Source organism: Pollachius pollachius, assembly GCF_949987615.1.
Source record: "Pollachius pollachius genome assembly, chromosome: 2".
NCBI lineage: Eukaryota > Metazoa > Chordata > Actinopteri > Gadiformes > Gadidae > Pollachius > Pollachius pollachius.
In genome coordinates this window covers 2,893,817-2,906,783 of record NC_136935.1, presented here as the reverse complement: position 1 = coordinate 2,906,783, position 12,967 = coordinate 2,893,817, and the positions used below count along the sequence as shown (strand labels likewise).

The following is a 12,967-nucleotide window of genomic DNA, read 5'->3' as shown; positions in this document are numbered from 1 at the left end:
TCTATCCAAACATCATGGACGAGTGGTGTAATGCGTCTCTCTCTATATATATATATATATATATATATATATATATATATGAGGATACTTTTTTAACCCATTTATAACAATATAATATGCAATCCAATACAGCAAGTTCAATTATTTTATTGTATCTTGAAACAACTAAAGTACATAATAGATCTTGTTAAAAACATTCAAAATATTCAAATACAGTAAAATCCTACCCCAAAACTACAAATATATAATCCAAAATTTAATAATAATTAAAAAAAATTTAAGTATTCTGCTGATCTAAACAAAGGGTGTGGATGAAAAATGGAGTGACTTTTGTGGATTCATAAGACAAAGGTATACATAAGATTGGCTTTGAGTATTTAGATTAGATACAACTTTATTAATCCCCTGTAGGAGAAAGTTGTTCAATTTGTTGTTACATAGATTGACTAAAAGTTATTATTACTTAGTACTAGTAGTTATTTGTTACTCTAATGGTTTACTATAGTAATATTATAAACATGCAATATTATATACTTCCCGTATTCCTAATGTGCAATACAAATCCCTGTTACATTTACGGTATTTAGCAGACGCTTTTATCCAAAGCGTCTGCTAAATACCGTCACTACACACCGACGGCACAGTCAGCCACGCAAGGCGACAGCCAGCTCGTCAGGAGCAGTCAGGGTTAAGTGTCTTACTCAGGGACACATCAACACTCAGCCAGGAGGAGCTAGGTATCGAACTAGCAACCTATTGTGCACTTAGTCACACTTCCTTTATTGGGACAGCTTGTCTTGAAACCTTTCCTGGGGATTCAACCCGTACCACAGGGTGCCTTGCTCCGCAGCTGCCCAGGCCATCCTCCTGGTGGTGAAGGTGGCCGCCCACTGCCCCGAGGGAGAGACGGCGATGGCCCCACCGCCACCATGGACACGCTCATCCATGTAGCGCAGGGAGAGCCTCACCGCGTCCTCCACTTCTTTACCTTCATTTGGGGGAAAACACACGGCACGTCAAAACAGGGCTGACGCTGGCCGTCTCGGTGCCCGCCTAGGCGCCTCCACATTAAACTGTGCCCTGGTCAGGTCTGCCGAGCGCCGGCCCTGAGTGGTAGGTTATACAATTAAGAAAAAACAACGGTGGGCCTCTTCATATCTAAGTTATATATTTTTGTAATTCAATAATGTAATATATATATATATATATTTTTTTTTTAGAAACCTTAAGTTTTGGTGCCCTACACACTCTGCGTACTCTGCGTATAGGGAGCGGCGGGCCTGATGTGAAATAACAAATAAAAATAGTAAAAGTTTACCTTTTTCTTAAATCACTCTATTCCTCTACTTTTCACAGTTGAGTTGCAGTGCCAAGTACATTTCCCTGGTGCGGGACTGATAAAGTTTTGTGTTACCTTGCTTAATTTCAAATCATCGCATTCATTAACGGATTAACGCTAGGGTTCTTGGGGCATGAAATCAGGGCCCTGTTCGCCGTTGGGCCCCCCCTCTTTTTATTATTATTATTAGGTATTTTCTGTTGAAAGAAATCATCATCTGAGAAACGAGAAGCTCGAACCCAATGGCAATCATATCTCATTTCTGGAACTCTAAACTTTCTCGTTTTGAACTACCAAGACTGCAATTGTGAGAATGAGACGTAGACCTGATTTCAGCAATGTTCATTGATGGCATTGATAAGTTAGCACAGCTTTCTTGACCACATATGTTATATTTGTTGGTAATGTCTATAAATTAATCTCTGAGGCATAATTAATTAAGCAATTTTTATATGACATAAATCTGGACACCTCTATGATTGATTGCTTATGGATTACCGATTGGAATCAACCTTTCCCAATGTGTGCATTTCCCTGGGCCTTGATGTTACTCTCCCAGTAAGCCTACCCACGACACTCCTTTATAAGTTCTTAAACACTGTGAGGTTTAGTGACCTCTGTGTTTGTATATGTTTGGGATTGGAAGGCATGGCCACAAGTGTTTTCCCGGGCCCTGAATGCTCACAATGATGAAAGACAAAAGCCAACTGCTGCAATGTGAGGATGGGATTACAACTGTTCTTGAAACTGAACAATCCTCTCTTTTAAAAAGAGAGCGCTTTGCAATATAATATCCTGATGTGAGAAACAGCAGCTTTGCTTATCCAATTCACACTATGACAATAAATAGCAAGCACTTAAAAAATAAATTATTTTACTGCCACTGTTTATACTATCTTACAAAGGCAAAAACAATATTATATGATGTCTAATATTGACTAGGTAACCACCAGTGGATGGCGATGGGGGTGAATAAAAGGAGTGACTTATTTAGTCTCTCCAGTATGAAGGGAGCAGCGTGTTTAAGTGTTCCAGATAGATCGTAAATGACACAATGAAAGCGATACTTAACCTTGCTCAATGTTGAAAATGATGAGGCGAGCCAAAGTGACTTTAAGGATGGACTCTCCGTGACCGGTGCAAGACACTGCGCCGCTACGGTTGTCTGCGTACCCCCCAGCGCCTCATTCACAGGAGAGAAGAGTCACAGGATGGCTCTGTCTCACGGCTCTCGGAGAATCAGAGGGATTCTGGTTGCATTGTCCTCTGATTGAATCCCGTCCACATCTACACATGCTGAGATATATACTATGTGCTGCTGTTACCTCGAGTGGAAAACCTTCTTTATGTTATCGTTTCTTCTTCTTTTCAATTATTGTTGTTATTATTAGTGCAGTGCCCGTTCCAAAGTTGCCTGTACAGAACTGTCTGATGGCTATTGGCTATTGCTATGTGATGTTGCAAAAGTGTGCAGTCGATCGGGTGAATGGTTGTTCGATAAACATTATAAACATTATAATCAGTATTAATATAAAGTATTATTAAGATTGTACGTAATGTAAGGGTAGACCCATACAAGTCATATAGTCTTACTAGCCTGTCTTTTCTTTACTGCGGTCAATTTGAAATATACTTTTCAAAGACTCTGCCGCGGTAAATGTAATTAATATTGACACAATCAGGGAAGTTTGAAGCGTCAGGGTCAAGTCCATGGTCGCATTTAACAGCCCATGTAGTTATGAACGGTTAATCATTATGGGACGCTTCTTACAACCCTATTATAAGTAAAAGGACATTTGACAAGAGCGAAGGAAATGTGTCATCCTACCGATGATTGGAGAGTCTCCCACTCGGCCCACCATTTTGTTTCGTATCCCTCCCGTCGAAGTGGCACAAGCCACATTACCGCAAGTGTCCACGGCAACAGCCCCGACCGTATCATGACACCTAGGCAGAACAACAACCCTTCAACTAGCTTCATGGTCTCACATCTATCGACGTGATTGCAGTGTGTGTACCCTTTTGAGACCAGTAACTTACCAAAATGACGACAAAATGATTGTCATCATATCATGTGGCAATAGAGTAGAGAAGTACATTTTTTTTAAACCATGACCTGTTGCTTGGATGGTACTATTCACTTCATTCCCTGATGGAAATTGCCTTTTTCAACAGGCTTTTTTGAAAAGACAATTTTAAACATCTGGTGCCCAAATACTCAAAATACTTGTTCCTCATGCATTTCTGTTGTTGTGTCAATTACCAAAGTGTGCTGAAACCAAGGATCATATCATTCCTGGGTTTCATGAACCCTCTTGTCCTCCATACCACCTACCATTGAGAGTGGAACAGATCCTTCACTCCAGTGACATACTCCTTCGCTTTTTCCCACTCTCTCCTCTCATAGGCGGTCACCAGCGTATCGGAGGGAACGGTTTTAAAGCCGATGCGGTCTGCAAACAGGTTGGCCCCTCTGCTGGTTAGCATAACGTGGTCGGTCTCCGTGTTTCCAAACATGTAAGGAGAAGATTTACATCACACCGAATGGGTTATTTTAACAGTTATTTTTTCACATGAAGGAACATTACTTGGCTTAAAAGCATACACTGTTTGCCTCCCAGCCAATAGGCCTTAGCCCAAAGGAAGGCTGCTGGAGGACGGACGCCTAAGGCCTACCTGATCTGTGCTGGTCAATACTATAAATTCAAACGCTTTGCCCAAAACACGTCTGCAAAATGGTAACCAAGGAACAAAACAAAACAGAAAATGAAATAGAGATCTCAAACGTAAGGTTTTTGCCCTTCCTAGATGTGGCATCATATCCAGTTGATTTGCCAGTAGATGATTGCCACCACGCGACGGTGATGATGATCAACCCCCAGCCGCCTACAGCAGATGCTATGTTGGAGTCCTTCTCACCCGTTCCCTCAGAAACAACAGACTGCAGCTGTTGCTCTGCTTATTCATAGAATCCCATAGCCAGACATCTACAGTGTGTGTATACATATCTCTATATATATACAGAGATATATACTATACTATATATATATATATTTGAAAAGGGGGCACCTTCTCCATGACAGCTCGTGCGAGGGAAACAGGATTGGCGATGTTCTGAACGCAAGACACCGCTCCACTCCCGAGAGTCTGTCCGTCCATGATGATGGCGTCGAGCTCCACCTCGCCGTCGGCGTTCAGCACGGCGCCATGTCCTGTAATCAAGCGCCCCCACCGCTCACAGTTCAGTTGTGTTGATTCACAGAAACATATTCTGACTCGCTCCACTTTAGCAACCGGGCTGGCCTCAAAAGCAGCATGCATTTCATGGATGTTTGGTCGATCTATTCAGGATTTCAGCAACGCAGAATATAGGCCTATTCACATTTGCATTAAACATTGTTATATTTTGTCGTTTTACTCGCCCGACTCCAGAATTCACATCAATGCGGTGCAAAACTAAAAACGACTAAATACACCAAAACAACAACCGCATTCAAACAAAGCTTGGACCTGCGTCGAACACGGGGTTGTCCTCCATGGCCCTGACGGCCTTCTCCACAGCATCCAGGGCGCTGCCCCCAGCCCTCAGCACCCTGTAGCCCTCACTGGCCGCGGCCTTGACCCCTTCCACAGAGGCCTCCGCCAGCTCGTCTGGTATGGCCCAGGCCCCTCCGTGTACAACTAGGACAGCCTGCATCACCTCGAGGCTCCAGGGCGAAAGAGGATCGAATAAGGGATAGGTCATTTAGTTCAGTTGGTAAAGTTATTCACGTTGGTTTATGACTCCTCCGTCCAATTCATTGTGAATTGTTGGGTCAAAATGTTTTGTACACAGAAGTTCTGTGGGCAGATGTGTTTTTGGGAGTACTATTTGTAGGTTTTTTTTAATTCTTTGTGAATTGTAAAGCTTTTATCATCTTTTTATCACATGTGTGAATCACATCTGAAGATACACGAAATGCCAAGACTACAGGCAGTATTAAGATAAGCAACTCTTCAATGACATTCCTGGCTAGAAGATTTTGTAAAGTGTGCAAAAGTGTCTTCATCTTTGTATTTAAATGTCTACACAAATAGTTGGTACCTGACTAAAAGTACAGTCGTTAATTGTTCAGACATTCAAGAAAGCTAAAACAATTTTGTTACACGTTTTCGGTTGTGCGTATGGTCAAAGGTGTCGTTGCAGCGTGTATGTCCCAAGCCTCGCCACTGGGTGGAGCTATAGAGCTACATGGTATTTGAAAAGCTTTGAACCGGTGCATGTTTTCTATCCGGGCCTCAAATATCTGTCCAAAGAAATGAACTATAGCGCTGGAAAATGAAAATGGTGGCGTTCCGTAATCTTTTGACGTAGTATAGTATTGGTTTCGCCTCAGTTGCAAGGAGTTGTTCTGCACATGTCAAATCTACTGCGTATCGAAAGTGTTAGGGTGCACGTGACGCATGTGGCGCAAACGGGTGCCACGCACGCAGGCCAATTTATAGGATTCCTTGGGAACTGCTTCGCAACAACGTCATCCTTAGGTAAATTAGGTGAATATACTTAATGCGTTGTGGTTGTTGTTGTTGTTGTTGTTTTTGTTGTTAATGTTAATTAAATAAACAGGAACCTAAATATGCAGGTTGACAAACTCCTATCTAGAACAGCAATCCTACTTTGAAACGTTGTTAGTGTGAACTGCAGGTATTGTTGCAGAAGCAGATATGTAGCCGAAAGGCGCTGGGCTTACCTTCCTGCTTCTCTTCTCCTTCAGAATGATCACATTCACCACCCCTCAATGATGATAAGGGGCGGGGCTTACTGGTGGGGCGAGAAACAGAGGCCTAAACCATGCTGGGCTCATTAATGACTTTCTTACGTAATAAGATTCTTTTCTTCAGTTCATTTAATTGGTCAAATGTGTTCTATGATGCAACCCAAAGCAATGAATGGTTGCATTCCAGACTTGTAAGGGACAATATGTTTTGTGAGGGTTATTTGTAGTCAGGGTGCGATTTGTGAAAAAACCAGAGGGGGGGATAATTTTGAGAAACATTTTAAAATGTTTCGAAATGAAGACGGACCCTGTGTATTTTGGTTGTTAATTATTACGATGTAATGGTGAAAATACTTTGGGTGGGGGGATAATTTTTATCCCCACCGAGGACAAAAATAATTCAGCAGAGGGTAGGACGTGTAAACCAGAGGGGGGGATAATCCCCACCATCCCCACCATCCCCGCAAATCGCACCCTGTTTGTAGTGATGGCGAACGTTAGGTAAAGACGGACTTTACACTCCAACTTACGAACGACCTTACTTCTGCCGGTGCAACCGCCTGCTGGTGGAGATTAGTATGCTACACGTGAACCTCCTAAGGTGGCGCAATTTGATTGTTTCGCTATCTCGGGATATTGTTCAATATCCCATGATCGAGATCTCAAACTCGGGATATTATCTTCGTAAAATGTCCCGCTTTGCAACGCTTATAAAAACAAATAAACCGCTAATAATAACGAATAAACGCCGGCAAAATTGTTTATCTTGATTATCTTTGGAGTGTTCACGTGTAGTATATACTAAAACAATTATTAATCCAACATCCTCATAAAACACATACAATACATATGGAAAGCAATTCAAACTTGGGCTTCTTACAATCCAAACACAGTGAAATGAAAAACAAGTAGCAGCTGAATAACATTTGCATAAATTAACTGAATTCTCGTTTTATATTTTGTATCTCTCTCGTTTGACCACTAGAGTGCTGTAAGAACCCATTGAATTTGCTTCACAACACCTTTTTCAGACGACATCTAAGATCGAATTTTCCATGAGATTCTTGCACTATTGTCTGTCGTTTATTTGTAATGCATCTATAGCGGTAAACTGCGTTTCCATTTGGAGACGTGTGCAGTGATCATGGCAGAGAATAAAGAACGCATGCATTCGACTCAAAGAAGTAACACACGCAGGATGGCTCCAGGACCATTGACAGGGGAACTTTACCTGTCAGCGCTTTACAATGCGATCTCTGGCTCCTAAATAAAAAACAAAAACAAAAATATATACACATAAACAAATATATATACACATATTTCTTGACCAAAGTCCCATTTTCCGCAGTTGCTCGCTGTTGTTCTAATGTGGCTTTTTACTCATATCCTTTTCTAATAATTTCCCGAGTTTGAAATTGTATGAACAAGGTGAAATGTCACAGTCGAAACTAGACCCATACTGTAATCATTTCCTGTATTATAAATGAGAGTGGCCCAGTAGGCCATTTAGATTTCTAATCCCTTTGGGTATTGCGCACCTGCTCCAAGGTCTCAAATCATTCTCACCACATGAATATCATCATCATTGTCATCGTCATCACAACCATCATCATCATCATCATCATCATCATCATCATCATCATCATCATCATCATCACGACCGCCACAGCCGGCACAAAAACACCTTTAAGTAAGTAATGGAGCAGAACGTGGCCAATGTGCTGCTAAACTGCTTATGGCCCAAACAGTCACTATTTCGCTAATTGTTTGGTTTATAAAATAATAGGATTACTGAAAAAAAGGTAACCTACTGCTTACGGCACCAAAGACCCATTTCAGAGCAATTCAGACCCAATTAATCCTTCATGGTGGTTGAATTCCCCTGAGTGCACCTGTGGAGCGCTGCAGAGAAGAGAACAGAGACCAGAGGCAACAAGAGTTCCTGTCTTTCCAAGTAAGGGTTGTGATTTATAATTCCCCATATTTACTTTTTACTGTGCCCCAAATCTGTCCAGGCTAATGTCCGGTGGGAGGGGATGTTTTATTGTTGTATTGGCAGTTTTACACACAGTCCATGTGGTATTTATGTACAGAACAGGACCAAGCTAAAGAGAGGCTTGAACAGGGAAGCTCAGAGCCCTGCAGCATCGCCTTGGGTCTCCTGCATCCTGCGATAAAAGCAGAGGTATCTCTCCCTGGGTGGCTCATCATCCCCCCCTTGCAGGATGTATAGACCCTCCTTGGGACAGAGTGGGCTCCGTCCCCTCAGAGCCTCCAACCACCACTGATTAGTTTCATATACTAAACATCACAGGAAGATCGGCCCGAATCAGATGATGTTGGGTTCGATTGAACTTTGATTGAACTTTGTGTTACATCGGCTGAAGCTTGATGATGAAGGGCTTTTTTAAGGCTAACTTTACTTGGTCGATAGGAACCGACAGCTCATAAAAGCAAAGTCTGCGCACATTTCCTGTCTGGGATTAATGAAGCGGGATTGATCTGTATCTAACATATCGGTGCTGTTCATCAGAAAGACAATCATCGAGTTCCGGTCATTAGGGCGATAATAATAATGACAAACCATTAATCTAAAAAGACCCGACCCGATATACACAAACAGAAGCACTGTCGCCGCCCTCCCCAACACCACCTCCATCACAGCGTCAGATAAGGACAGATTACCCAAGATGCCGTGCTCTGCCTCTCTCTCCCTCACTCGACCGCCAGTGTGCTCAGCCGTGGAGGAAGTGCCCACACAATGCCCACTGTTGCTGCTACGGCTCCCTCATTGAGAGACAACAGAAGATGTGCTGGCATGGCAGGGCCGACAGGTACAGCTGCACTAGCTGCTGTCTTGGCGGGATGTATTCTAGGAGGCTGACAAGACCGGGCGCCCACGGCCCTAGGGTCCCCAACGCCCACTGCTGGAAGGGTACCAAGGACTGCAGGGTGTGTGTGTGTGTGTGTGTGTGTGTGTGTGTGTGTGTGTGTGTGTGTGTGTGTGTGTGTGTGCGTGTGCGTGTGCGTGTGTGTGTGTGGGGGGGGGGGGGGGGGATGCTATGTGTTAATCTCAGCAGCAAAAAATAAAATAAAAAAGGGATAAGCAGTCTGAAGGAACTCGCCTCCCTCCCTCTCTCTCACTCTCTATCCTCCCTCTCTCTCTCTATCCTCCCTCTCTCTATCTATCCTCTCTCCCTCTCTCTCTCACTCTCTATCCTCCCTCTCTCTCTCTATCCTTTCTCTCTCTCTCTATCCTCCCTCTCTCTATCTCCCTCTCTCCCTCTCTCACTCTCTATCCTCCCTCTCTCTCTCTATCCTTTCTCTCTCTCTCTCTATCCTCCCTCTCTCTATCTCCCTCTCTCCCTCTCTCTCTCTCACTCTCTATCCTCCCTCTCTCTCTCTATCCTCTCTCTCTCTCTCTCTATCCTCCCTCTCTCTCACTCTATCCTCCCTCTCTCTCGCTCTCTCTCTTGTGAAACTCCTCTCTCAGCCAAATCCCCCTGAACACTCTCATATGTGTTGGTGGTGGATGTGGTGTTGGTGGTGGAGGTGGGGGGGGATAGTGGGCCTTATGCTACCTGCTGTGTCTACACACTAAATCCTGTGCTAGGCTATTCAAACCAAAGAGACCGACCTGCCCCTCAAACACCGTCCTCTTTTTCCGTTGGATGCTGATCAGGTCATGCAGGGAGACGGCCGAGGTGGAAAACCTCTTAACCTAACATAGACCAGAATTACATAAGCCAGGAGATAACAGACCTATTGATGCATGGCTATTGTCCGCACACATAAGGGGATGCATACCGAATGGAAGAAACATACTACTACATGACGTAGCTGAGAATATAGACCTCGGAATATGGACGGTTTATATACAACCGGCTCACAGCAAGGGGGAAGGCAAACCCTGATAATGAATGTCATTCAGGAGGTTCACACAACAGTGACAGCTGCAGCCACAACAGAGTTTTGCCTGCTCTCCCATATGACAGATAGAGTGAGAGAGGGAGATAGAGAGGGAAGGAGAGAGAGTGGGAGAGAGGGAGGGAGAGGGAGAGAGGGAGAGAGAGAGAGGGAGAGGGAGAGAGGGAGAGAGAGAGAGGGAGAGAGAGAGAGAAAGGGAGTGAGAGAGAAGGAGAGAGGGGGAGAGAGAGAGGGAGAGAGAGAGAGGGAGAGAGAGGGAGAGAGAAGGAGAGAGGGGGAGAGAGAGAGAGGGAGCGAGAGAGAGAGAGAGAGGGAGAGAGAGAGGGGAAGAGAGAGGGAGAGAGAAGGAGAGAGGGGGGGAGAGAGAGAGAGAGAGAGAGTATTCCCCGGGCAGCCCACCTGGGGGAATGCGAGACGGAAGCTTCTGTTCGACTGGCCTGGTTTTCTCGCTGATGTTTCCCAGTTTTGTGAGAGCTGCACCCAATGCAAGGCAGTGCCAGCGTACTTCCCCTCCCGCAGTCCACAGGCTGGTGTCCTGTCTTCGTGTCCAAGAACCACAACACTGGCCCACCGGTTGAATGGACCAGCACATATGCATGGTCATTATCACTAATTGCAATGTGCAATAGCCAAGAGTCCTGTTGCAATTACTATTCACTAGGGGAGACACTTTCCGCCAACGACACTGAACTCAGACACAGGGGCTTATGGAGCAGAAGTCAAGACTGGCTCAAAGATGCTATTGCTTACAGGTCTGTTGTGGACATTGAACCTAGAACCTTTCGTCTGAGAGTCAAACACCATTATTACTCTAACCTGCCCCATATGAGCCCTCATACCACAAATGAATCCCTCCACACTGGAATGAGGCTCCCCAGGTCATCATATAGTAAAGTATCGTAAAGTTGCTCGACATATAAGCAAAACGATTTGATTTGAAGATGTGATAAGCAATTTGAGAGGTTAGGGCTGACTTTATTTATTGGTGATATTGAAAGACAGTCTCTGCTATTATGTTGTGTTCACAAGTAGACATCCTTTTTCAGAGCTTGTTCTCATCTTTCATGAAGGTTCCCAACGACTTTTTTTCAATTTCGACTTATTCAATTACCTTTATTCAGGTCTTATTTCACTCGCTACACCAAAATATACAGCTTCGAATTGTAATCTTACTCTCTTCCTGCCGTCGTGTGCTGTCAGAGATACTTGTTTGTGAGCGCAGGTATTCAGTCACTCACTGGGACCCTTTTGTTCGGCATCACCGCCCGTCCGTGGACCCTGGATTTGGCCAATGAGGAGCAGTAGGGGCGGGGGAACACACCGCTCGCAAACCAAGTGTGGGACTCTCAAGTCTCCAGCGGGGTGCCGTCTATGCAGAGGGGGGGGAAGCGAATGTGCTGCTCACACCTCTAAAATCCCAACCACCAGGACCGTTGAACTGAGCTGCATCACTGGAATCTGGGTTTCCCCCTCCCCGCTTTTTTTTTGAGTGGGTTCCTTTTTCTCCACGCTGTCAACCCCTAAAAAAAGGAAATCATTTGTAAATTGCAACGCTCCCCACCGTAGATTGTACTCCGGGTCGTGTCTCACCTGCACACCGCACCGAACGGCTCTTACTGCACGAACCATGCATCGGGAGAAAGACTTACCTGAACTGATGGCGGAGAAGGACAGCCTTGACCCGTCCTTTGTTCACGCGATGCGCCTGCTCGCTGAAGGTAGGACGACCACGGCAGCTCTCTTTATCGGGTTTATTATGCGTGCGTCCTTGGTGCGTAATGTTGGTACAGCGCGTATCAATCACCCTGTAACTTCCACCGCGTCCCCGTCACTGCAGTCGTTTCATGGCTGAGGATCGGAGCTCCCGTGGGGTTTTGTCCTTGACTCTATTAAAAGTAGGTTTATTGTGGTTGGGCAACCATGTCTGCTACTCGGTTTGAACTTCCTTTCTGTCTTATTGCCGCTGAATGAACGCAGCGAATGGAGTGGGCTGATCCGTCTGACTCCAGATGTGGAAATGTTTAAGTGTCAAGCAGGGCTTTAACTCTGACCCTCCAAGGTCAAGCACACGGAGTGTATGAGATTGATTCAGATATGCAGATTTGGGACAGCGCCCAGGACCACATGGGTTTTGGGTGAAGCGTAAAAGGCGAGGTTTGTCTGGCCTCGTTCCAGTTAAAATGGTAAAAGACTGATCGAAAATGTGTGACATTTGGTTGAATACATTTAAGGTCTATATCTATAGATCAGCTGAAAGCCGATTAACCACTGCTGAGATACTATCAGTTAAAAGTTTCCGATGCAATTGACACTTCTGAGCAATATTAGGTGTGGTTGATGACCTCGACCTCATATATTGACTAATACTATTAATGTAGGCACTTAGCAGGCCTACAATGAATAGGATGTTAAAACGCCAAGGTAGTTATCTCGTTTGTGAGTAGAGGTGCAAAAAAACAATGAAGATTGTTGACATGATGTCAACCGTTTCATAATGACGTCAAACATTGACACTGCACATGATGGCAAATCCACACACCAGCACGTCAGCGTGAATGAACTCATCCTAAACTTCGGTGTCGTGATGGGTTCCATATAGGAACTACGATGTTGTGCTGAGCAGAGCACCAGGGAGCCTGATTTGCCAACTGCCCTAAAGCAATTGGCTCATTACTAGGTTGAGATTTTGCCATAGTCATCAACAAAATAGATCTCTGACCCCTCTGCGACCACACTCTGACCAACGCGTAGCTAAATATGGATTGTCAGACATTTATGCTTGCATCTTATAAAATCAGTCTTTACACATAAAAGGCCAGTGTGTGCAAGGAGCAGAGTGAAAGGAACCTGCGGCCCCAATCTGTCCCAGTTATTGATTATAAGTCTGGCGTATGACTGTAAGGGAATGCTCTTGCTCACACATCAGTTTAGAAAGTTCCTCAGA

General features: G+C 44.5%; 2 protein-coding genes across 2 annotated transcripts in view; one reads left to right on the top strand and one right to left on the bottom strand.

The window, feature by feature from the left end:
* Nucleotides 1–131: 131 nt before the first annotated feature.
* Nucleotides 132–6,123, bottom strand: LOC307071860 (isoaspartyl peptidase/L-asparaginase). Its single transcript, XM_079730976.1, has 7 exons — nt 6,070–6,123; nt 4,850–5,046; nt 4,409–4,551; nt 3,675–3,838; nt 3,168–3,286; nt 2,412–2,522; nt 132–988 (listed from the first exon to the last, which is right to left on the bottom strand). Exons 2-7 carry the CDS (start codon nt 5,034–5,036, stop codon nt 780–782), a joined length of 933 nt encoding a protein of 310 aa, XP_079587102.1. The 5' UTR covers nt 5,037–5,046; nt 6,070–6,123; the 3' UTR covers nt 132–779.
* Nucleotides 6,124–11,650: 5,527 nt separating this feature from the next.
* Nucleotides 11,651–12,967, top strand: part of khdrbs2 (KH domain containing, RNA binding, signal transduction associated 2) — a gene marked incomplete at both ends in the record, with an annotated part of 38,040 nt that continues 36,723 nt past the window's right edge. Inside the window, one exon of the mRNA XM_079729358.1 lies at nt 11,651–11,741. Within this exon, the coding sequence (XP_079585484.1) occupies nt 11,651–11,741 (91 nt within the window). The remainder of the gene's footprint in view (nt 11,742–12,967) is intronic.